The sequence below is a fragment of the Pseudonaja textilis genome, chromosome 1, assembly GCF_049901715.1.
Source record: "Pseudonaja textilis isolate UNSWEBS1 chromosome 1, rPseTex1.2, whole genome shotgun sequence".
In the NCBI taxonomy this organism is placed as follows: domain Eukaryota; kingdom Metazoa; phylum Chordata; class Lepidosauria; order Squamata; family Elapidae; genus Pseudonaja; species Pseudonaja textilis.
Window position 1 is genome coordinate 137,465,691 of NC_141990.1, and position 26,596 is coordinate 137,492,286.

Consider the following 26,596-nt stretch of genomic DNA (forward strand, 5'->3'; position numbering starts at 1 on the left):
AGAGTTACCTGTATAACTTTAGATCTAGTTACCGCAGTTGGGACTACTCTGTCTGCCATAGCCAAATGACTACTAAATAATAAAAAAGAGCTACTAGGCTATTCTTAACTCTACTGGTTGTCCAGATATATGGTCCTGCCAAAGCTAATTCTATGAGTCAAAGTTTGGTTTCATCGTTCTCTTTTTTTCAATGTTGTCCCTTCCTTGCAAGCTGATGCTTGGTTTTTCATTTCATGAATCCATATGCACAGCATACTACTAAGTAGCCCATGCCATGACACTGAACAGAAGCAACACAGAGAACTCTTTCACAAGAAGAGTTCTCCACTCCTCTACTCGTTACAGAATATCTTATACCACCAGACTTGAAATTCTAGATCGAGACAACCTTCAGTCCGATCTAAGTAAAGTGCATAAAATTATATATTGCAATGTCCTACCTGTCAATGAATACTTCAGCTTCAACCATAACAATACAAGAGCACATAATAGATACAAACTCAAGGTAAACCGCACCAAACTTGATTGCAGGAAATACAACTTCAGCAACAGAGTGGTCAATGTCTGGAATACTCTACCTGTGGTTTCTTCACCAAACCCCAAAAACTTTAACCTTAGACTGTCTACTATTGACCTCACTCCTTTCCTAAGAGGTCTGTAAGGGGGCGTGCATAAGCGCACCAATGTGCCTACTGTCCCTGTCCTATTGTTTCTTTTTTATTTTTCTTATATGTATCCATTTCATGTATTCAAAACTATGTTTATACTTATACCTATTATCTTGTAAGAGATTGACAAAATAAAATAAAATAAAAAATAAAAAATAAAACAGTAGTAACTTCTGCATTTCTGTCCAGGGAAATACATAGCACGGAACAACTGAGTTGACTTAGTGTGGATCACTTTCTGCCTCTTTCTCGCAGATAAGAAGAAAACGGGGAAGCAGAAACTTCCATTATTTATAAGAGAATAGCAAATCCACTAAATAATCTAGGACCCAAATACTATACAGCCTCTTCCTAATCAGCGTAGCTGGCTGGAGAATTCTGGGAGTTGAAGTCCACAAGTCCTAAAGTTGCCAAGTTTGGAGACCTCTGAGCTAGAACATAGAAATATGAATTCCTACTTTTCGTCTTCTTAAACTTGGGAGCATTCTAAAACCTGCAGAATTCAGTCCCAATCCTGTTCTGGTGAACCTGAGCACAACAGCCATAAAAATGGCAATATTCAGAATAGTCTTTCTGAAGACTCTTGGCTCTAAAGCAGCAGCTCTCGTTCCCCCCGCCTCAACCTTTTGGGCGCTAGGGCCCGTTTCTGTGGAGAGCGGTTGTTGTTTTTTTTAACCCCCAGGATAGGTACCGGGGAGCAGGGCTTGTTTCGCACTGTGCCTGCATCCCCGCGCATGCGCGGATGGGGCTTCACTGGTTTGCGTGGCCCGAGGGTTGGGGACACCTGTTCTAAAGCAAAAAAATGAAAAAGAGAGAGAAATGAGCTCCGCTGGGCAAATGTATTACAGTCTTGGCAGTACAAAGCAGCTCTCTTGGACTTCATGCCCTCCAGAACTGCTGGATAAGTTCCAATTCCACAGCACGGGGATAATGGGACGACGAAGTTGAAACATACGGAGGGTGCCAAGTTAAGGAAATAGAGTGGAATAGATTTCAAGAACTGTGGGGAAAGCTGGTTGGAATCTATTGTACAATCTGATTCCTTTGGCAACCTGAACATTTCTAAGTGATATTAATATTTTTTTAATCTGCTGGTTGAAAACAAATACTGAGGCATAAGTTGGGGGTGTCCACATATTCCTATCCCTCAAACCAAACTAAGTGCCTTAAAGCATTTTTTTTACAGGTGCCGCATGATGGGAAAGACCACTGCCTCCCCTAAGTACCCTAACCCAAAACCATTTATAAAGTTGGGCACTGTGGTTCCCAAACACCTTTGTGGGCATCAGGTTGGAGAAAAGCCTTTCTCAGCCCTACCTGAAGATGGCTGGGGAAGACTTTAACCCTTTCTACATTAAACCCCCATCTTCTCTCACTAAGCTATGGTGGGAGTTCCCAATGGTCATTCTTTAGTTACAGCGTTCTCCCAAAGGTGCTTTTTCAAGAGGCACGTGGACTATCTTGTTTTTTTTCTTTGAAGACCTTTCACTTCTCATCCAAGAAGCTTCTTCAGCTCTGACAGGATAGTGGGGAGCTGAAGATGTTTCTTGGGTGAGAAGCAAAACGTCTCCCCACCACCACCACCCCAAAAAACCCCGTCCAGTTGCTTCCTGAAAAAGCACCTTTGGAACAATCATGACTTGGATGACTGAAAATCTCTGGAGACTTTTAGCCCAGGATTCGTTTTTCTGTTGTTCCCAATCCGGCCCTTTTATTGCAGCAGATAATGATTTTATTTCTTTGAATACTGGAGTCGGGGCGGGGGAGGGGAGGGAGGGAAGCGGGACGGCATATAACACAAACAAGTCACCCTGTACCATTTTATAGCAGCTTTCCCCAACCAACCTGCTTACACGCGTTGGACTTCAACTCCCATCATTCCCGGTCCGCAAAGTTGTTAGCCGCGCTGTGCAGAGGAGCGATCCCTTTCCCGTCGCATTGCAAAAAAACACTGCCCGGCGGGGAAAGGGAGTTCTCACCTGCGCTCCCGGAGCTGCTCACGGGCGCTTCCCCGCAGGGACGACGGAGTGGAGGGGGGGGGGCGCGGACGGGACGCCACCCGAAAACGGCGGGAGGGAAGGAGGAGGCCCCGCGTTCCTCAAGCCCTGCCCTTTTCCCTGCTTCGCGCTCCTCCCCCCCACCTTCCACCTTCACTGCTGCACCGGGACATCTTTCAAAGCTTCGGGTCGCCTGCGTTGTTTAGGCTCTCAGCTGCGGCCGCCCACAGAGCCCCCTGTTCTGCTCGATCCCGTTGCGCTCTGCAGATATTTGCAACCTTCCTTTCCCCAGCGCCGGCCCGGAGAGGTGCGCGCTCGGTCTCTTCTTCCAGCCCTCCGATCTCTCGCTGCTGGCTACCCGCAAAGCAACCCGCAAAGCCGAAGTTTCGGGCCACTGCTTCGTTGTTTTTTTCCCGCTCCCCACTTCGCTTCCTTCTCCCCCCCCCTCCTCCCTCCTCATTCCCTTCAATCGTCCCGGGGCAAAGGAAACTTTACTCCGTGCGCTGCAGCGTCGGCGCCCTTCCTCGAGGCTTCTGGTGCTTCCAAGTTTTCCCGCCACCGGCGAGTGCTAAAAGAACCCGGGTGTGATTTCTCTTTTCTCGGTTGGGACGCCTTTCATAAAACGGAATCTCTATCGATGAAGGAAAGGAAAGCAGCGTCCGGGTTTATACTAGCTAGAAAATCGGAGCCCGGCCAGGACGGAGCATCTGGGACTGGGATCTGAAATCTCTCCTCCGTCGGCCTGGATTTGGTTGGGACGTCGCCCCTCTGCGTTGCAAGTGTGCGCTGGTTTACTAAGAGGAGGCGCGGGCTGCAGGGTAGCCTGCTCTTATCTAAACTCGTCAGTTCCCAAGGCAGAATTTTAGAGCTAAGTTATTCGTGTTTTGAGGTAGGATTAAAAGGCGGCGCCGGAGGGGAGGAGTGTCAGTTTGAGATGGACATTTTTCTTAAAAAACAGGTGTTTAAAGTGTCGTATAGGCACGGTAGAGTGGGGATGAGGAAAATTGTGTGTGCTTGTGGTGTATGGTGTGCGTGTGTGGAGGGAGAGGCAATCTAAGAAACAGAAAATGCTTTGAACAATGGTGATCCGGTTCCTTGCAAGATATTTTACCTTCTAACTTGAAACTGCTCTAGCCACAAACATCTGTGGAATTGGACTGTTCCTATTTTCTGACTGTGCTTTGTGAAGAGAAATGTTTAGGATTCCCAGCAAGGGTATTGTGCTTCCTTCTGCTACGGTATTATAGCTCCTGAAAGGCTTGTTATTTCCAAAGGAAGAAAATCACGCTGCAGAGATCTACTGTATTTTTCCAAAATATATTTTTAATGGGCGTTTGGATGGATTTCCTTTAAAGCATTGTTTACAACTGCAACCATGCACTGGTTCCTTAGGCAGTTGGCTGTAATAGTATTGGAACCCTAAAAGCAGAATATCCTTTTCAAATCAAGAGTTTGTTTGCTTTTTAGAACATCTTACTTGCATTTTAAAAGTGTGTTTGCAAGGGTTTAATGCTTTTTTTAATAGTTCTTCCCAGAAGATGGAAGGAGAGTTGATCAGCAATAAATGTGTCATTGATCAAAGTCTTATGCAAAGAGAAGTATGGGAACAAATTTTCCCAAGCAAAGGAGAAAGCAGACAGAAAATTCAGGTGCATTAATTATGGACTATGGAATGAGCTTGCTGTATGGTACAATTTATATTTCTGTAATGTGACCCATCAGTGAGAAGTATCTGTTTCTGCAAACATTGACTCTTGTTCTGCCTCGTTGTGCTGAATCTTAGTCCAGTTTGTCAGCAAAAGTGGAAAGTGATTAATTACAAGAGTACAGAAATATATTTCAATGCATTTCAGCAAGAGAAGGAACAAGGGAGAAGAAGGGCTGGATTGATGACTGCTGTGGATTTATACCTGTGTCTCTGTGGTGGAATCGGGTGGCTTATGTTTTTATTACTGTAGATGTTTTATATGGCCATTTAAAAATATAATTAAACTGCAACTTATTTGCTTTGTTGGTAGAAGCAAGTGTGGTAGAACTTGAGGGGATTTCTAAGGGCCATATGCCTTGTTACAGTAGTAGTATATTGTTATGCCTTGTTAGTTCTTAAAAAGAGCAATTATGATGTGCATTCATTCATGAGGAATCTGAAGCAATAGTGTAACCAAGAACATCATCAAAGGGCATTTTATGGGAAAAGAACATAGGAGGAACAAATAAAATTTGTTCTCATTATACTGTGGTCCCAATCTGGGCTCTTGCCCATTCCTACACTCTGGCTTCTTTTGGATAAGAAAGAACAAGCTGGATGCCCCCCCCCCCCGTCTTCCTTTACAGATGTTGAATTATAGTTTTGCCCAGCATCAGTGACTGGTTTGGGTCTCTTAGAAATTCCAAAAATGACCAGCAGTGATTTTGGTGAATTTTTTCACATGCACCTAAAGTTTTAGTGGATGACATGAAGTCTTTATCCTTGTTGCAGAAATTGTTGTGGAATATTGACTTTGCAGGTAACAGCTTAAGAAGGCCTATTGCTGGCTGTCTTGCTGAAATGGCTTTCTGACCAGTGATGACAGACTGAGAAATTTTTGCAAGCTCATCTGCAGAGTTATGCAACCTGCCAACTTCTGGGCCGAGGATCCAGAAACGACCAAACTTTGCAATGAGCCATTCCTTTCTACCTTTGTAAAAAAATGGAAGTTGATTGTTTACATTTGGCTACAGAATGCCTTTTTCTATGTACATCGAACCAGGATTCTGTTGTACTCCCCACACACAGACACAAATCCCAGAACAAATTTAAGAGTCTTTATTTACTGCGAAGGAATTCAGTAATTCCAGTTGTATACCTTAAGGTTTACTTCTAGACCACTGCATGTACATTTAAGATGCAGGATCCAAGCACACATAGCTTAAGTCTGATAGCAAAATAGATGAGTTTAAAGAGAGTGGATGTGTTGTTTACATGTATTTAAGGGGAAGTCTTGTTATTTAAATGTGTAAATAGACCCTATGGAAGTGAAAACATTCTCACTTATATTGCAATTGAAATTAAGAAACTTGTACTTCACTTCAGAAAATAAATGTTTTATTGGCTCTTCCAAAATATGAAGAATTAAGCGTGTTCTTAGAGTCTAGGGAATGCAGCTGATAAGTGGCCCCAAAACAAGTGCCAAGCTTGAGGTTCATAATCTCACTGTATGTAGAAACAGTGAGAAGCCAAGAATAATCTCAGCCCCTTCTGATTGTGTACTTAGGTTTGTTTCATGCACATGTTTGGATACACACACTGAACTTTAAATATATACTAATTATTAAAAAAGAAACATACATTGAACTTGCACCCCAGGTGTAAGTGATTTAACAACAACTAGAAAATGTGTGTAATGCTGGGCTGGAATTATTTCCTGGAATGAAAAGTAATATAATGTAATATAATGTACAGTATATCATACTGTATATATAGCTCTGGTGATTAAGCTTCATTCAGTTCCACAGATTACTTAGTAATAATGATGCATTCGTTACAAACTTTGTAAAGAAAAAGAAAATCAACAATAGTGATCTGGGGTCAAGAGTAAGTTTTACTGAAAGCAAAAAAAGGCAAAGGCAAAAAGAGCAGTGAATGAAGGAGCTGGCAGAAATGTTTAAAGAATTCCTTTCTGACTTCTTATTTCTTACTGCACTTTTCATTGTATAAGAATTTGAAATTGGTAGTAATAACAAGAATGCTCATGGACTATAAAAACCAGGGCTTCTTTTATAAATAAGTGACCTTTAGAAAAGATGGGAACATCTGCTTTGAATAATTCTTTAGGGACAAAAAGTACAGAGGGTAGGTCAATTTTTGCCCTGCCTTGACCCCCTGTTACATCAGGAAACATTCCCACAATTACAGTTCAAAACAAGCCATCATAGTCTGGTTGAGGAAGATGGGGGAACTGAATGAATAACTGGCATTTGGCCCTCTGGGTAAATCCTAATTATTTAATACACTTTCCCAGAGCAGTGAAAAGTCTTAATGGCCAAATCAATGTCACCTGGGAAGTGTAATCATGTGAAAGCTTTTGGCTCCAATTCAGGTTTTGCTGAATCACTTTGCTCAAAGAGTGTCTCGCTGCAGCGATCTGGAGGATTAGCTGGGTGACTGATGATATACAGTAATGGCTTTGCAAGTCCTCACAAATACTCCAAAGTGAAAGCGGAGCTGGATTAGACAAGCTACCTTTTCTCTGACAAAGCCTTCCCTTTACCCTCTTCCTCCAGTCCATAATGTATGGGTCCCACTGACTCAGAAAGGCTGAATGAAGCTGCCTGTAAAACACCACCCATCATCCAATGTCAAATCACTGAGTAGCAAGACTAGAAAGGACTTACCAAAGCTACATATATTTTCAATTACTCTTTGGCTGCAAAGCATCTGTAAAGAGATTGATACCATTCAGGCTTCTTCCTAGATGGGCTTGTTTTTGCTATATGTTTTTTCAGCAATTTAAACAGTCTGTGCCAAACTGCAGCTGCAAGAATGCATTCTCCGGCCCGGTGGGATTGAACCTGTGCAAATGATCTCCTTATTGTATTGCTTGTAAATATGATCTACAAAATGGAAATTTCTTAAGCAATATCATTGAATGTTCTCTCTTTGTAAGGCAGGGGAATAAAACAGGCTGAAATAAATGTAAAATGTTTTTTTTCTTCCTTTCTGAAAGGAAAAACAATGATATTCACATTTGAAAAGGAAACATTTTGCACAATTTGCTCATTGGGCTGCATAAACTGTTATCCTTAGGTAAGAATAAGAAACATTTCTAACTTGGAGAAAAAATACATTGAGACCTAGAGACCACTTTACTCAAGGTTTCATTATGGCTCCGTGACACTTATTCAACCTCCAACTCGTGAGACAATTTCCCAAACCATCTTCCTTTTGTTTTATTTTTTCCTCTAAAGCTGAGTTTTTGATGGTTCTTTGTGATTACGCTTCATAAATTCTAGTTAAAGTAGTATTCTTCCAACTGTATGTCAGCTCTCACTTGTAGGAATTACAAAGTCTGACCTTCTGGAAGTTTCAGACTTTGGTTGACTGAGAGGAATAAGGATGGGGGCCTGGCAAAATTTCTGCAAGGCAAAGATGGTAACCCATCAACTAAATAGCAGAGCAATGCTGATAAAGAAAATTAAAGGAAAAACAAATAACATATCTTCCGGATCACAGCCAATAGGAAAAATTCTAGCTTCAACCTGAAGTCCAGAATTGGAACAAAGAAGATGGGGGTTAAAGGAGGGAATAGGTATTTGCAAAATGTTCTGTGTGTAGAACTGCTCATGTCTAAGCTGGGCAATCAAGTATGAAGTACACTTGGTTTATACATGGATTCAGAACACATGCATCTGGTTCATGGGCAAAACCTGCTGTAGGGATATTATGATGTGGAAACAATAGGGTGAAAACCTGCTTGGCAAATGAAGGGCAGAGAGGTTGGGTGGCATTAGGGTAGCTTGTAGGATTGTGGGGATAAGGGCAGAGAAAGGTTTGGAGAAGGTAAGGAGGGTGCCACATGGGTTAAGCAAGTATATTATAATCTTTTTATTCTAATTTCCAAGTCATTAGAACCTTCTAAGTTATTAAAGTCTTCCAGAACCTCCCGAAGAATGCTAATTCAACTATTTTATGAATCATTTAGGCCAGGGTTGTCAAACTCACATCATCAAGGCAGCGTTACTGATGTATTGGGACTTTTTTCCCTTTCGCTAAACCAGGTGTGGGCGTGGCCAGTGCGTGACGCATCCAGCCCGTGGTCCAGAAGTTTACAGCCCTGGTTTAGGCCATTTAAATTTGAATGGTCCATTTAGTACTTTTGCTGAAGATGGCTACCCTAGAGTTAGTGTCAGGTGCAAGCAACCAGAACCACTCATCAATAATCTCAAATAGAAGATTTATTGTTAGTTACATATGTTACAGGAACCTTACCAACTCACTAATTTCTTTGGAAATGTTCAGATAAGTCTTCAGGGATTCTGGGGGGGAGATAAGACCTGTGCCACATTCTGCAATGCAAGGTACAGTATCTAAGCTCGGTACCGTTTAACATCTCCCTCTAATCTAGCTGGATTAGATTCTACCACAGTTGGTGATGGAATATCCTCCATAACTGAGAGTTCCTTTAATGATGTTAGATGTATTTCTTTTAAAAAAAATATTGCTCAGAAATCAACTAGCTTTTCCTTCTATATTTGTGTGTAGTATTTTGCTACTTGGAGACTCTTCCTTTGCCACCAGTATAGGTGTGAAACAACTTCAGGTTTCCTTGGGTGAAATTGCTGGTTAGGTGATACTATAATATTTTAAAAATGTCTTTTGACTTCAAGTTGTTATTACAGTACAGTTATAGTTTAGACGAATGTTGGAGGCCTCTGGTGGAAACAACAGTTAGCAGCCTGCCTTTTTTGTATTACAGAGCCCACTAGAAGTCTGCTGTGGAATTATTTTACCATGTCTGAAATGCTAACCTCAAGCAAACATGCTTTTCAAAAGCCGCTTGCATTGGAGAAGGCAGATTAAGTCCAAGAGGTTCAATGAGCTAAATTTCTCTATCCAAAAGATTGAATAGAAATAGAAATACTTGTAATGGAATTGACTTTGTGTATTAAATTGATGCCTATCAATGTATTGGAAATGTGTTAGAATTCACTTAATAGTTAGTATTTTTATTTCCATGGACCTATTTGGGGAAGGAGATGCATTGTTATTCATGACTGGGAATCATTCTTGAGAAAGAGTTGTAACTATTAAACATTAGATTCATATTGAATGATGGAGAGAGGTTAAAGGGGACTTTATATGAAAAATTAAAGTCATATTTTATTTAAAAGATTTGGGTGGCTACTCATTTTGAAACACAACTCTGGGTAGCTCACAATTAAAACCTCAAACTGTAAAAAAATAAAGCCACAAAACACCATAAAATATTTGGTGATATTTTGTTCCTCATTAGTTGTTTATTAAAAGTTCCATAATCATAATTTTATACTTTTTTATTAAAAAGAAGGGAAAGTAGTTCTCCTTAGTCTGGCTACATCTTTGTTGGCACAGTACCTGTGCGAGCTACTTGATCATGTTCTACACAGTTGAATGATAGGATTAGGCATTCATGCTGGATGGCGTTTCAAGCCAAATGCAATGGAAAGACTTTTGGCAGAATTTATTGCCGTATACATTCAAGAACGTGGCTGAGAGGAGGTGCAAAACTGATTTGGGGACAAGTAGTTCTAGTTACTTAATCTTTTATTTTATTTAATGGTCCTAGCTTGCACTTTTCTGAAATGCCTGATCTGTAACTTGCAGACCTCCCAACCTGTCAAAGAACATTTGATCATAGTGGCTGTCTTCAAGGCAACGGATGGAAAGGAGTCTACCATTACAATCTTCTAATTAGATGCACTATGTTTCATTCAAGTGATATAAACTGTCAGGATTTATCTTTATTAAATCAGAGTGCCTAAAGCTGTGTTGATTATCTTGGCCCAAATAAAGCCAGGCTGTAGTTGAAGCGATATATACATTTTAGGTAAATGAGCTTCATTCAAAGAATCTTAGTAAATATTTGTTTATGGTATATTCTCATATTCCCTTTTTAAACTGACCAATTCATGTCTTGCAAATTCTCATATTTTGTGGAATCAGCGTTGTACTGTTGGAGGTTGAACAAAATGAAGCTAATGATCCATATATAAATACAGTGAACTATCTTAAACAAGCTATTCCCACTATGTTTTTCTGGTACTGCTTAGCAGTCCATTAACCTTAATTAACTCTTTTTTTAAAAAGTACTTTTTTTGGTATACCAAAGTCAGTACAATATGTTGTTAATTTTTTTTGTGGGAGCAGCCCATTCCGGGTGCTCACTAATCTCTTTATAGTATAGATAGTCCTTGGCATATGACACAGATGCAACTTGAATCTCGGTCATTCAATGAGTATTCATTAAGTGAGACATCTATGTGTCCTTTTCAGGATTTTATTTTTAACATCAAAATAGAACACTTTGGATCATTTTGGGAATGGCATAAGGCATGTCTATAGGATTATTTATTTAGTATATGGCATATCATATATGGACTAGCAATATATATTAACATTTCATCTAGAGGAGTAGAACACAATGAAATATGAATGTTAAAAAGATCTATGTTCAAATACCAAGGTCTAGGCCATCTAACCATTGAAGCGAAGCATAGTTTATATTTAAAAAAATCAGATACTGGGCTGATATATGCCCTCAGCTTATAACTGGTCATGATGTGATCTACAGTTTGACGTGGCATGCTGCAGTCACACTAAGGGGAGGATACTATGCCCCATTTATACAGAGACCAGAGATGCCATGTTAGGTGCGAATTTTGTTCAGGATTATCCATTGCTGATGTGGTAGTTCAAAGCCTGGCACTTTTTTTGTGGGGTCAATTACGTTACCTTTATTGTTTCAGAGGATACTGTTTTTGACAAGTCAATGTTCTTTATCACTCCAACATACAGACACAAAACAATAATAATAATTAGACCCCCCCCCCCATATTACTTTTATAAGGAACTCAAGATGGCAAATATATATGATATTCCTTTAAGTCAAAAGAAGACAAATTTCACTGAATGGCAAGACCATTTTCCTAACAGTAACACCATTTGGAACGGAAAGTCAGTTACTCAGAGAAATAGTGCTTCCTGGACATGACCAAGCAGACCTTAAATTGTCATATATCACAAATACTTTAATCTGAGTGACTGCATTGAGCAGAAAATTGGATTTAATAACCTCAGTGGCCCCTGCCAACACTCAGAATTTATGATGACTATCAAAGTCTGTATTTTTGTAGCATCAACTGCTATTGGTATTTTATTTGTTTATCATTATGTCATAATAAATTAGAATTACAGAGTAATAAAATTAAGAACAAGCTGCTACTGAAATTGAACTCCCATCATTGTTAAAGTTTAGAAAGGAACTTAAAAAACATATTTACCCAGAATTTTTAACGTTCCTCTTTTACTTTAAAGTTTGTGTATCGTTTAAGTTTTTAATGTTATTGCCACGGATGTTTTTAGTGATTGAAAGGCTTCCAAACCCAATGAGAGATTGGACAGAATATAAATTTTCTAAACAACACTTAATTGCAGTGATTATCCTGATATTTTGAAGGTATATAAGTCAGATCTAGATGTAGCTATAGAAAATGTGACTCCTATAAAAGCCAATATGTGGGGGATATGTATGTGTATACACACACAAACACCACAGGAGTAAATTTCAGTTACTTGGTGCTTTGTGCCTAGCCATATGATCTTTATAATCCTTGCTGTTCGTTAAAAATAATGACCTCAAATAATTGACATCAAAATTTTAAGCTGGGAGGTTTTTTATTAAAATATAACAATATACAAAATTTACCTGTAAATGAATAAAGTAATTTTAAATTTTATAACTTAATGCGTTTTCTAGTCCTATGGTGGGAATTAGGATTCTTGAAACATAGGTGAAAGTTATGCTGTGTAGTGAAAGAACATACGGAAGTCTGAGACAGCTAGTAAAACCACAGATTGCATGAGGAAACCCAGAAGTAGAGGCAAACACTTCTGACTTGCTCCGTTTTGACCACAAAACCTCAACCATCAAATCACGGCTTCCAGAGGATCTGTATTGCAGATATATAGAAGTGAGAACCTGTGGTTGAACTTGGATATAGGGCTTATTTGGGTTTGTTATTGCTGTACTGGTTTCCCTACTGTGATGTGACATTCCTCCTGCCTGATTTGGTGCTGGATCTTGAGATTGATAATATTAAGTAATTTCAACTTGCCCTTATGTGGGAATTGAGTTTTGGGAGCAGCTCCATAGTTCATGGCCCCAATGGCAACCATGGATCAATTCAGAGGTCATGAAAACCTCTAACATAAATCTTTTGTAACCACATTTCGTATATCTCTTTTTTCTTATCAACATTGTTTTTATCACCACTTGTCTTAAAAGCTATGTGGGTAATAAAATAATCATGACCTGTTTTTGGTTTTTTTCCCTGTCCTCAGGTATCTTTGGATGTTTTTGAACGTGCAGAATTTGGCAGCTTGAAAGTCATTCCAGTTCTGGTTTGGTTGCAGCCCCTGAATGCTTGTAGATATAATCTGCTACAGTAAGAAATGCTTCTAGAACTGGTAAATGCTGTAAGAAGAGACTTTTTATCTTTCCTGGTAAGTAGCAAAATAAGAAATGTCAGAAAATGAAGAGAGAGAGAGGGAAAAAAAGACAATCAGTTATTTCCCAACTGAATTAAAATGCCAATATTAAGTACCGTCCTAAATAATGTGCCTTTGCTTGTTTTATAGATACTAAACTGGACATGATCACCATAACCAGTTTAATATCAAAAACAAATAATAGGAGAGATAAATAGAGGCTAAAAACAAGCCTTTGCAGATTATAAAATCTTATCTATTATTTATACAGCCTCACACAAGTCACTGACGATGTTACTTAATTGGATAATGAAACATCTGCAAGCAAACAACCAAGCTCAGAGAGCACCAAGGACTCCACAGTTCAACCCTGAGCTATATATATTCTCTTTTTTGGGACCCAAATGCTAAGCATGTTCACGCGGGACAAACCAGTTCTATGTGCAGGAGGCAGTCCTGAAGATACCCAAGAGCCAAGCCTTCTAGCTTTTACCTTTTGGCTTCTCCCTGAAATCCTACGTGAAGCTAATCCAGTGCTCACAACACAAGCATTATTTGGTTCTCAGCCACCACCATGTGGGTATCTGCACTGGGCAGCAATAGCAGTTTCCAGGTGGATTTCCAAAGAACCTCACATTGAACATGTTGCAGTAGTCCGTTCTAGTTGTGGTGAGTGTGAGTTGTCAAGGCCTCTTGCTTCAAATATCCACCCACCTGTCAATCGAGCAATCACTGGGAGTCTTCCAAGTTGCACATCTGCACTTTGAAATAAAATGAGATTTGTCCAGAGTTAGAACTCGAACAGATCAGGAACCAAAATCCATTCTGGACTTCTTCCTCGTGAGAAAAGGAAAAATAAGTTTGCTTAGGAAAACAACTTTTAAATTATCTGAAAGATTAATATTAATTCAAATGATAAAACTCTGAGAGCAGTAAAATTACTGATTTGTATTTTTAGATAGCTGGGTTGATGGAAAAGGTAAGAGAGTGTAAGGCATTCTTTGTTGTATACAAACTTGCTATTTCAGATCTAATTAACTGTCTTTTAAGTAATTTAACAGCACTTCATTGAAAACATTTAGTACTGCAAGATCCAATATGGGTCGGTCATCAGAACCAGAAATGTAGTCTTTCGAGCTTTCAGACTCATGCTAGAGGGAACTTCTGTCTGCCAGAATATGTTGGGCTCCAGCATGAGTCCAGAAGCTCGGATGACAAAACCACTGGTTCCAATGACTGACTTAGATTGGAACTTGCAACATTATTTGCCTTCATTCATGACATTTAGTATTGTTCATAATTTTCATCCTTCCTTTCTAAATAGTTGCAATGAACACCAAACTAGATTGGATCACCTACCTGTGTTTTGTGTTGCCTTTTTAGGTGCCGTGTAATATTATGTGCCTTGCAAGCAGAGCTCACAGTGATCAAAATGGTGTATGGTGAATTCTTCCACAGACCAGGACAAGATGAGGAGCTTGTCAATTTGAATGTTGGTGGTTTTAAACAGTCCATTGGTCAAAGTACATTGCTCAAATTTCCTCATACAAGGCTTGGGAAGCTACTCAGGTGCCATTCAGAAGAAGCTATTCTGGAACTTTGCGATGATTACAGTGTGGCAGACAAGGAATATTACTTTGATAGGAACCCTTCTTTGTTTAGATATGTGCTGAATTTTTATTACACAGGTAAACTCCATGTTATGGAAGAACTTTGCGTCTTCTCCTTTTGCCAGGAAATAGAGTACTGGGGGATCAACGAGCTCTTCATTGATACTTGTTGTAGTGGTTGGTTCCAAGATAGAAAAGAAGAATGTCCTGATAAAGAATGGGATCAAAGAAGCCCAGGTGGAAGTCTAGATTCTTCTACTTCTGATGATGAGTCTTCCATATTTGAGAAGGAGCTTGAGAAGTTTGATAAACAGTGGTTTGGAGAGTTGCGCAAGAATATATGGATCAGAATGGAGAACCCTGCATATTGTTTATCAGCCAAACTGATTGCTGTATCTTCCTTAAGTGTGGTCCTAGCATCTATTGTGACTATGTGCATTCACAGCATGCCAGAGTTCCAGAAGGTGGGTGTCAATGACAAAGAGGTTGAAAACCCAATCCTGGATGTTGTGGAACTCATATGCATCATCTGGTTCACCTCTGAGCTTATGATCAGATTAGCTGCTGCTCCAAGTCAGAAGAAGTTTTGGAAGAACCCACTGAATATCATTGACTTTGTATCGATTGTTCCATTTTATGCCACTTTGGCTGTCGACACCAAAGACGAAGAAAGCGAAGACATCGAAAACATGGGGAAGGTGGTTCAAATTCTACGCTTAATGAGGATATTCCGAATATTGAAACTAGCACGACATTCCGTTGGACTGCGGTCTTTGGGGGCAACTTTAAGGCACAGCTATCATGAAGTTGGACTTCTGCTTTTGTTCTTGGCTGTTGGGATTTCTATTTTTTCTGTTCTGGTCTACTCAGTGGAAAAAGATCAGGACAGTTCAGAGCTGAGTAATATCCCTATTTGCTGGTGGTGGGCCACAATCAGCATGACTACCGTTGGCTATGGGGATACCTTCCCAGTTACCCTTGGAGGGAAGATCATTGGCACAAGCTGCATTATCTGTGGAATATTGGTGGTAGCCCTTCCTATAACTATCATTTTCAACAAGTTTTCAAAATACTATCAGAAGCAGAAGGATATCGATAGAGATCAGTGCAATAACACTCCCAAGGAAAAGACAAATGACCTCCCTTATTTTAACATTAGGGATATTTATGCAAAAAGGATGCACTCCTTTATTTCTAGCCTTTCTTCAGTAGGAATTGTAGCCAACGATCAAGATTCAACAGATGCTTCCAGTATTCAAGATCTTGATGATGTTTATAACACAACATCTTTGCAGAATGGTACAGGAAAATGAATTGAATCTCTCTTTCTTTAACGGTTTCTTTCTAATATCAGCACAGCTTTTATAAAGACCACTTGATTCTCAGGGTATTTAACTCTCTGCCATATAGGGGCATTCTTTGCTGTGAAGATGTCGCACATTCTTTACTGTTTAGATGAGGCTTAAGGCTAGACAGATTGTGGTTTAGCTTTTAACATGACATAGGAAAAAGGCGTTGGGTGTTTGTTTCTGGACTTACATGTATGAAAGTATGGTTTGGATTGAAGTCTCCAGAGAAAGGGAGAATTGTGTGCAAGTAGAAAGTGTGCCCCAGTGAGGTGGAATTCTAAAATGCAGATATTCTTGGAAATGTATACAAGTTCAGATGAAAACCTGTTAATGTGGGTTACAGATGTTTTTAACGTCAATCATGGGTACCTGCTAGCACAGAAACTCCTGTTCCATAGAGAGGCTTCATTTCTCAGCCATACTTTTGTTAGTCCCAAAGATGCTTTTTCAAGAGGCAACTGGACTTTCTGGTTTTTCTTTGAAGATGTTTTGCTTCTCATCCAAGAACCTTCCATCAGAGCTGAAGAAGCTTCTTGGATGAGAAGCAAAATGTCTTCAAAGAAAAACCGGAAAAGCCAGTTTCCTCTTGAAAAAGCACATTTGGGACAACCATGACCTGGATGATTGAAAATCTCCATAGACAACTTACAAAAGCCTCAGGTGTTAATCAGCAACCCAACCGAAGAGATAAATTTAATCTCTGCTTCCCATTTATAAAATGCAATGTATAGCTTCATATTTATCTTGCGACATTTGGACATCAAACTTGCATGCCTGACCAGAAGAGATTAACAGATTATATCTCCTAGGTAGCCCCTTGGGCTTCTATTATGCTGCTTGAATCTGCTTTCTGAATCTTGTGAATCAGATTGTGGTAACGATGGGAGTGTCAGGTTGTCAGTTCACTGACCTTGAAATTTTTTACATAAGATAGCTATAAGGATGCTAAAAGCCATAGTTTATTTACCAACCTGTACAATCCAAGTCAATGCCTCATGGTTACTGAGAGTAAACCACATAGTGTCCTTTGAATCAGCAGAGCAGAACTATATAACAGGAAGTGAATTTCAGGACTCTCACTGACCCACTTTAAAACCTCACCTTTCCATCCTTTCACATGACTCTGTTCTTCCATGGCTATTTCTGCTTTGGCTACTGGGGAGAGTAGAATAATACTTAGCAACCAAGAGGTTTGGCTTTGTTTGCTCAGGAAGAATAATGAGCTCCCGGAAGAGCTTCCATAAAGTCAGTATTTACATTTCTGCACAATAATGACCAATTCCATTGTTGGTCTGAGCCTCCTTCCTACTTCCTCCTAGTAATGGAGCTCCTGCTGTTGTCACTACCATAAATCGCAACGCAGCCCATAAAGGCAAAGTTGCTGGTCAGGTTCTAGGTAGCCTGCTGTTGACCAGGTATCGCAAGTTGCCAGCTGTGGCTCCAGGACCAGAAAAAAATGGAATGGTGGCAGCAGTATTTGCAGTACAATAGTGCCAATTACATGGGTAGTGGAGAGGCAGTTCATCTAGACAGCCTTATTGAGGGTTCCAGTGCCTAGCCCTATAGAATTGCTGCCCAATCTGACCTTCTTAAGTGATAAGAAGAACCTGGGGAGAGGACAGGAGGCTGTAGTAGTTTTGAGGCTGACCTCCTTTTCTTCTTTATCGATCAAGCCCCAGTGATGTCTTTTTTGCTACTCTGGATCCAGGACTACTTGAGGGAATTCATTCCTGTACGATAAAATGTGATTCTTTTCCCCCCGGTTAGATTGGTTTCTGATTTTGAAAAGCACAATGCCCTCTCTTTCCTTAGTGTGGCAGACTTTGTCAAATGGCTGAATAAAAAACCTGGATGTCAAGTTGTGCCTTTGCGTTGTTGGAAGAGTTGTGGCTTCTCACCTGTGTACTTCTTTGGTTTTTGGTAATGATGACAGGATCCAGGATGATCCAGGAAGAAGCTAGTTCCGTTTTTCTATACCAATAACATAGAAGGAATTCATTAGGAGCTGCTATAAATGGTACAGCCTTCATTGTTTATGGCATTGTCATTCTGATAGACTGGCGACAGCCAACCAGTGCTTGAAATCTTGGGGAACCCTTATAAGATGTCAGATTACCAGATGACCTCATACATAGAGAGCAAAGGTTTTAAAGCCAGGGAATCTATTGCAATAAACTCCCTGAAACAGAATGTCCTACATTTGTGGCAGCCAGAGTGTGTGACCAGCTCCCTGTCAGGGTTCCAAGTAACACCCCCAAAATTTTAAACCAGCAAAATCCATTTGCAAATTACTAACCTGTCATTCCCAGCAATTTAGCAAAATCATCTGTGGAATATTAGTGATAGTTCTTCCTATCACTATCATTTTCAACAAGTTTTCTTCTGGTCATCTTGTATCTCAGCCTGCCTATGTTTGAGAAGGCCAGTAACTGTTAAAGAGAAGAAACATTATCATTTTAATAGAAAGTACCAACTAGAAAACTTCAAGGTATTGTTATTCTAGCTGTAAGTTTTCCTGCTCCAGTATTTGCAAAAATCACCCCAACTCACAAAACTAAAACTAAAACAAAAAAACCAATAATAACAGCTCTACTGTTGAAGTGCAAGAAATACATATGCGTTTTCTTACAAAGTCACCAGACTTAAAGGAAACTACTTTGTAGAAGTTAGAGGGATAATATGATTACTTCTCTATGCTGCAAAATAGTCTTTCCTAATCTCATTGGTCCTGTATTCTTGAATTCTAAATTAATAAAGTTAATACACATTGGCTACGGGATATGGGGTCAAAAGTTAACTTGGCATAGCAGCACCTTTTGCCAGCTGTGGGTATGCAAAAATGACAAAGGGGTAATACATCACTTTCCCCAGCTGCATGTTAATAAAAATAACAATCTTCCCTTGGCCTTGTAGAAACGGAAATGAAGAAAGTCCCGCCTTTCCATATTTTTTTCATGAATGAGTGGGGTTCCCTTACTAATGAAGATAGATATTGTCCTTTATCATTTTGCTACAAGCCTTTCCTTCTTCCTAGATTACAATGTTGAACAGCCGGGGTCAGTCAAGATTAAATTTCAACTCAACCACAAAGTTTCCTTGATAACTTTGGACCAGCAAAGATCTCGCAGTCATATCTACTTGCAACTTGAGATGTGGGGGCGGGAGGGGATAACCTTTAATCTTTCTAAGTGAAAAGACAAATAATTCATACATCCACTGGCTCATGACATCACAGGGTTACTAAATATATCTCCAAGGGCTCCAGGCAGAGCATGGAAAAATTAACCATCTGGATTTGAAAGAGGGGAGGGAATCCTCTACCAAATTTCATGCCTATTCTATCAGGAAACTCAAAAGAGTTTTTGGCTGAGCTGACTGATCTCCCAGCATATCTGCAGGGCAGCAGGTTAAGAATAATTGATTCAGGTTCTTGCCTTTATTCATATTTGAAATGTTTCCTTCAGTGAATCCCATATTGTCTCATTGCATGCTAAATGTATAACTCTGCATAATTGCATTGGTTATATTGGATCACTGAACTTTTAATTCAAATTACCTGAGCAATTAATATTCATGATATAGTCCACTTCTTAAAATGGTAATTTCTACAAGTTCTGCTGTTTTTGAAGAATCATCTATGTTCTGTCTAGTCAGGTTATGCTGGATTCAGTGATACACATACATCATTAATCATTAAAGGTGTCAAATCTTTAGCTGAATTCTGGAAGCTTTTCACCACTAGGCACAACACTTTTAACATGTCATAATTTTTAGGAAGTATTATTCCCTTAAAACTTTTCCCTTTTTTCAAGGGTCTCCTCCATTAATTTTACATGAATTTATCCACAAATTCAAATCCTCTTGCATCATGTGGGGTTGGCCAATTTTGTGTAGCTGCTTGCATTCTTGGGTTGCTCATTCTTGATTGCTCATTCTTGGGTTAGGAGAAGGATTATTTTGAGGCAGGATGAACAAGACTTCTGGTAGCAGCAGTTAATCGTCTAAGCCAGAGGTCTCCAAACTTGTCCACTTTAAGACTTGTGGACTTCAATTCCCAGAATTCTGGCTGGGAAATTCTGGGAGTTAAAGTCCACATGTCTTAAAATTGCTAAGGTTGGACACCCCTGCTGTGGGTCTTTCAAGCAAACGCAGGAAGAGCACATATATAGCTTAGAGACAAAGCTCACTTTTCTATAGTGAGTTGTTTAAAAGAGTTTTCAGTTAAAAGAGTAAGTATTACCGTATTCAGCCATTAATAATAGAAGCAAGATTGAGAACTGGGATAGATGACTTTTGAGACCCTTTCCAAATTATGGCTTTTTGTGTTTTAGATCGGGGGTCTCCAACCTTGGCCACTTTAAGACTTGTGGACTTAAAGAGTTGAAGTCTGCAAGTCTCAAAGTGACCAAGGCTGGAGACCCCTGCTTTAGACTGTAATAATCTGCTGCTGCAGGGACCTTTCCTGCTATTTTAGATACAAGCCTTGCTTGTGAAATGCAGATGAAATACAGGGTTCATTATATGCATTTATTTTGTGGATGTAACTTTTAAGGTTGTTTCGTACAGTATGAACAGATGGAAGTTGTAAATGGTTCACTGGGAATGGTTCAGTTTTTGAAAGCAATGTGTCGCTTCCTAGATGAAAGGAGGTTTGCTTTTTCTTCACTCAGCTGGTCTATCAGTTTGAAAATGCAAAAATGCCCTTTTGGTTTCCTTGGTTGTTGTTTTTATAAGCGAGTTTGGGAAATTCGATTGAGAAAGGCGATGCAATAACTCCAGCTTCCCGAATGCAGCAATTCATTGGGTGTTTATTCCCACCACTCCTCCATAAATCTGTGCTTTCTGCAGCAGATGTTGAAAAAGACTGAAATCTATTAGAAATCTGGAGAAAGCTCTTTTGGAAGAATTGATAGCTTTTAGAAAACCATTACCTCTTTTTTGATCTCCTGGTTCCTTGATGCTCTCTTTTTAAAAGTTCTAAGTAACCACATTCTGCAATTTGTGTAACTTAGCAGGGTTTATAAAAATTCCTGTGGCTGATGGGAAAGGATCAGTTAGGTATGCCTCTTAGCATTATCAGTCATTTAATCGCAGTGAAGTGAAAATCATTAAAAAGTTAGGTACATCCTGCCTTGTGCTCAATTTTTTAAGATCTCTTTCTGTTACCTTTGAACTGTTAGGATTAAAAGTCATTTTATCCAGTGGAATTAATAAATCAGAAGTCTCCTGCAGTAATATTTGTTGTAGAAGCATATAAACTTGAGAATACTGTAGTTGTTCTGTATTGCCTCATTAGCATTCTTGTAACCCCTCGTTCTGATTGGCCAGGACACACGGCGTTCGGATTGGCTGAGTAAGCCGCAGTGATTGGCCTGCTGCGAATCACCCACGATTGGTGGAAACCGATCGCGGGGGATTCAAAGCGGTGTCATTGGCCACGGCTGGCTAGGCGACTTTAATATAAGCCGCCACCGATTCGAGGGAGCCGAGCCAGATCTCAGACTAAATAAAGAGCTTGAATAGAGTCACTGAGCCTCGCACCTCCCTTTGTTCTGGCGATCGGCGAACATAACATTGGCGACGAAGGTGGGATCACGGAACTGATACCCTAAGCACGTGGCGCCGGACGAAAACAATCAACGAGATGGCCAGCAACATCGTACCACCTGCACCCTTTAACCAGGCTACTGAGGACTGGGAATCATACATTGATCGATTCCTGATGTTCCTGGAGAGTAGCAACCTCAAGGACGCGAATGGACAGAAAAAAAGAGCCGTGTTCCTGACACACTGCGGGCCCGCAGTGTTCAAAATGGTGAAAGCCCTTGCGAAGCCCGAAGACGTAAAAGCCATGGACTGGGCCGATCTCGAACCCTTATTGAGAAGCCATTATGCCCCTGCCGTGCCCACCCTCATCAGACGGCACGATTTCTACCAAAGAGACCAGAAGGAGGGTGAGAGCATCAGCGATTTTGTGGCTGATTTACGAGACCTGGGGGGCATGTGCGGCTTCACAGACATGGATGAGGCCCTGAGAGACTGCGTTGTCCTGGGACTCAGGGATCCTGTCCTTCAGAGTCCATTGATGGCGAAAGGCAATATCTCCCTCACAGACGCCATTGCCGAGGCAACCGCAGCTGAGGCAACCCGGAAGTAAGCAGCGCAAATGCGACGGGCAGACTGGCCCGCAACCACCGAAATAGCACCAATGCCCGAAACACATCCCTAGACGAGCTGCCAAGTGTTCACCACCACCCATCATGGCGACCTTGACTTCCTTTCCGACACCACAGACGAAGAAGAGGACATCCATTGACTCCAGACAGAACGAGACCAGCGCGAGCGGTGCGGTTGTAAGTCGGGACTGCAATGCTCTGGGTGCGGGGGTGATCATCCTCGGTCAGAATGCCATTTTTTCGATGCAATTTGCCGACAATGCGACAAGAGGGGCCACATCGCCAGAGTCTGCTGGCTCAAGCAAACCTACAGCCCCCAGCAACGAAACAGCAGTGGCAGACGACGAGACGGCACCCCCCAAGGCGAGAGACCGACAAGCCGAGAACCGGTGGAGCCGAGACGGACGGAGTCGACAGAATGGCGAACCCAGACAAAGGGAAGAGACCCATCAGACGGTCATCATCGGCCTTTCATCAAGTTGGGATGCCCGTAAGGTACATGTGGAGGTAGGCATTGAAGGCTAGCCATGCAAAATGGAGGTAGACTCCGGATCCTACCTCTCCATGATTGCATGGCGGGAAATCAAGCGCCTGGTGCCCACAATCAACAAGTGCGAGCTGGAAAGTCAGAAGCTAATCCTAAAGGACTACCAGGGGAACCGCATCCCCATAGTCGGAACAGGACAGTTCAAGATCACATTCAAAGGGCGCACTGAAAAACTTCCCCTGACAATCGTCGACAAAGACCGCCCTAGCCTCCTGGGACTGCAATGGTTCGCGCCGCTCAGGATCGAAGTGACAGGCACCGACCACATCGCCGAGGCAGACTGGGAGGAACAACTCGCGAGGGACTTCCAGGAGGTTTTTGACGGCAGCCTAGGCAAGTACCGAGGGCCCCCGATCTCTTTCAACTTAGATCCCAGCATTCCCCTGATCCACCTTAAACTGCGGCGAGTGCCCTTTGCACTCAAGCCCAAGATCGATAAGCAAATAGACAAGCTCATCGAGCAAGGAGTACTAGAGGCAACTGACCACACGAGGTGGGAAACCCCAATAGTCACCCCAGTCAAGCCCAATGGGTCGGTGAGAATTTGTGGAGACTATAAGGCCACCCTCAACCGCGCTTTACAACAAAGCGCCTACCCTGTCCCAGTAGTACAGCACCTTCTGCACTCACTGGGGGGAGGCAAGGTTTTCGAGAAGCTCGACCTGGCACAAGCCTACCAACAACTGCCGGTCGATGCAGAGACCGCCGAAGCGCAAACCATAGTGACACACCGGGGGGCTTTCTGCTGCAAGAGACTCCAGTTCGGAGTCAGCGTAGCACCAGGGGTTTTCCAGAGCCTCATGGAGAGGCTCCTACAAGGAATCAAGGGGGTAGTGCCCTATTTCGATGACATGCTGGTGTCAGCGGCCAACCAAAAACAACTGGAAGGCCACCTGAGGGAAGTGCTACAGCGTTTCAGAGACTCGGGACTAAAGGTCAAAAAAGAAAAATGTCAGCTGTATACTGAGAGGGTCAAATTCCTAGGGTACCTCCTAGACCAGCACGGGATCCACCCAACGGGAAAAAAAATCAGGGCCATCAAGGAAGCCCCCAGACTGAAAAATAAAACAGAGCTACAGGCGTTTCTGGGACTGATTAATTTCTATAATGTTTTCCTGCCCCAAAAGGCGACCGTGGCGGAGCCGCTGCATAGGCTGTTGGACAAAACAGCCACCTGGAACTAGGGAAGGCGAGAAGAAATTGCATTCAACTGGACCAAGGACCTTCTCACATCAGACGCCGTCCTCATCCAATACAACGAGACCCTTCCGCTCACGGTAATGTGCGATGCGTCACCTTTTGGCGTCGGGGCAGTCCTCAGCCACACACTCCCGAACAGAAACGAGGCACCCATCACATTTTATTCAAGAACCCTAGTAAAACCGGAAAGGAACTATAGTCAACTAGACAAGGAAGCCCTTGCAAACATTGCCGCCGTAAAAAGATTCCACGAGTACCTCTACGGCAGAACATTCACCATCATCACCGATCACAAACCACTGTTGGGCATCCTGGCAGGGAACAAGGCCACCCCGAACATACTATCTCCAAGAATGACAAGGTGGTCCGAGTTCCTTGCTGCCTACAGCTACCTGCTGATTCATCAACCCAGCAAGACAATCGCAGAGACGCCTTGGGCCGCACCCCACTACCTGACCCGGACGCCGACCCGGCACCCACAACATCCACCCTGTACATAGAGACCTTACCCAACCTCCCCCTAACCGTGTCAGACATTGCCCGCGAAACCAATAAAGACAAACGTCTGGCGCAGGTTTTAAATTGGGTGGAGAAAGGGTGGCCAGAAAAAGACGACAACGAACAATTTAGGACCTTCCGAAACCAACAAACAGAACTTTTTACTCAAAAAGGTTGTTTGCTATGGGGGGACAGGGTTGTTATCCCAGAAAAACTACAAGAAAGTGTATTGGAATTACTACATGAGGGGCACCCAGGCATTGTCAGGACTAAAGTCCTGGCCAGAAGTTATGCTTGGTGGCCAGGGATGGACAAGCAAATCGAAGCCTGGGTGGCAACCTGTAGACAATGCCAAGAATCCAGGCCGAGCCCTCCCGCCGCCCCAATTCTGGAATGGGAAAACCCTAGAGGGCCATGGTCCAGGATTCACATAGATTTCGCAAGCCCCACGAAGGGGCACATGTTCCTTATAACAGTAGACGCCAACTCCAACTAGTTGGAGGTAAGCGACATGAGAACTACCACCACAGAGGCCGTCATCAGAGAACTCAACAAACTATTCGCAACTCACGGCCTCCCAGATGTAATTGTATCAGATAACGGGCCACAGTTCACCGCATTGGAATTCGAAAAATTCCTAGCGGAGTGAGGAATATGGCACGCTCTGACAGTGCCAGCAGATCCGGCGGCGAACGGGCGGGTGGAAGGAATGGTCCAATTTACCAAAAATACAATCCAAAAAATCAAAACCGGGGAAATGCAAGAAAAAATAAATAAAATGCTATTCATCCAGCATATAACTCCCAACACAACAACTAACAAAAGCCCGGCAGAACTATTAATGGGGAGAAAATTAAGATCCCCCCTAGACAGGCTGCACCCACTTACAATCCCGAAAGACCCCCCGACTCATCGAGCAAGCATCGAACATTCACACCAGGAGACGCAGTATACGCAAAGAACTTTAGAGGGGACCCACTCTGGGTACCGGCAATGATAACCCAGGTGACAGGTCCCCGCTCGTACTGGCTACAAACAAGAGATGGACGAGCATGGAAGCGACACATCGATCAACTAAGATTGAGAATTACCACGGGAAACACAACCGACACGCAGACACAAGCGAACAAAAATCCAGGAGGGGAGGGGGAGCACCCAAACACCAGCCAAGAAGGAATGACAAACCCCAAAAATCAAAACAGGCAACCCCAACAGGAGAGAAACCAAGAATACTCACCAGCCGAAGCACTGGGAAACGACCAGCCCGAAGCCTCGCCTGGAAGGAACAGCCAAGCCAGCTCATCCAGCCTGGAAAAACTGAGCGAGAGCAGCGGAGGCCGCAGCTCGACCAGCCCAAGTAGACCGAGAGGGAGCTACAGCGAAAGGCCTGACTCACCCTTCCAGACGGTTCCATCGATGAGGCAGGGAGCAACACAGAACCCAAGCGAACGTCTCAAAGACCAGGCACCAACTAACCTGCGCAGGTCCAGTAGACAGATACGGAGCCCCGTCTACTTACAGGACTACGTTACCTAGGATCATACCAAGAGGGGAGGGGTGTTCTGTATTGCCTCATTAGAATTCTTGTAACCCCTTGTCCTGATTGGCCATGACGCAGGGCATTCGGATTGGCTGAGTGAGCCACAGCGATTGGCCCGCTGCGAATCGCCCACAATTGGTGGAAACCGATCGCGGGGGATTCAAAGCGGTGTCATTGGCTGCGGCTGGCTAGGCGACTTCAATATAAGCTGCCACCGATCCAAGGGAGCCGAGCCAGATCTCAGACTAAATAAAGAGCTTGAATAGAGTCACTGAGTCTTGCGCCTCCCTTTGTTCTGGCGATCGGCGAACATAACAGTAGTATTTTCAAAAGAGGCTGAGGAAAGCGATTAAGTAGAATAATTATTTACTGTATTTTAGTTCTGTTTATATTTTTATTACATTTTATTAATATTATTGCTTAAACTATTCTTCATATATTGTGTGTACATTGCTGTCAGGCGCCAGGGAAAGCAGGAGACCCAAGCAGTTCAAAGGGGTATAAAGATCTATTGCAAGTGTAAGCTCTCTATAAGAATATGAAGTACTAATGGTCCAAGCAAATTGGTGGTAGATAAGGAATTCAAAGTGGACTGGTCTTAGAACTCTTGTGGGCGAGAAGGAACTCATGACTTGTTCGGACTCAGCCTAGTTATCTCCTACAACAGAGGTCTCCAAACTTGGTAACTTTAAAACTTGTGGACTTCAACTCCCAGAATTCTGCTGGCTGGAGAATTCTGGGAATTGAAGTCCACAAGTCTTAAAGTTAGCAAGTTTGGGGACCCCT

General features: G+C 42.1%; 1 protein-coding gene across 3 annotated transcripts in view; it reads left to right on the forward strand.

Moving 5' to 3' along the window:
• The first annotated feature begins 12,753 nt into the window (after positions 1-12,753).
• KCNS3 (potassium voltage-gated channel modifier subfamily S member 3) overlaps positions 12,754-26,596 on the forward strand; it is a 37,442-nt gene continuing 23,599 nt past the window's right edge. Inside the window, exons 1-2 of one of the 3 annotated variants that reach the window (XM_026695320.2) lie at positions 12,754-12,905; positions 14,274-15,799. In XM_026695320.2, coding sequence (XP_026551105.1) covers positions 14,323-15,799 — 1,477 coding nt within the window. In that variant the 5' untranslated portion in view covers positions 12,754-12,905; positions 14,274-14,322. Of the gene's footprint in view, positions 12,906-14,273; positions 17,679-26,596 lie in introns of those variants that run through there. The other 2 variants (XM_087917557.1, XM_087917563.1) reach the window with 2 other exon arrangements.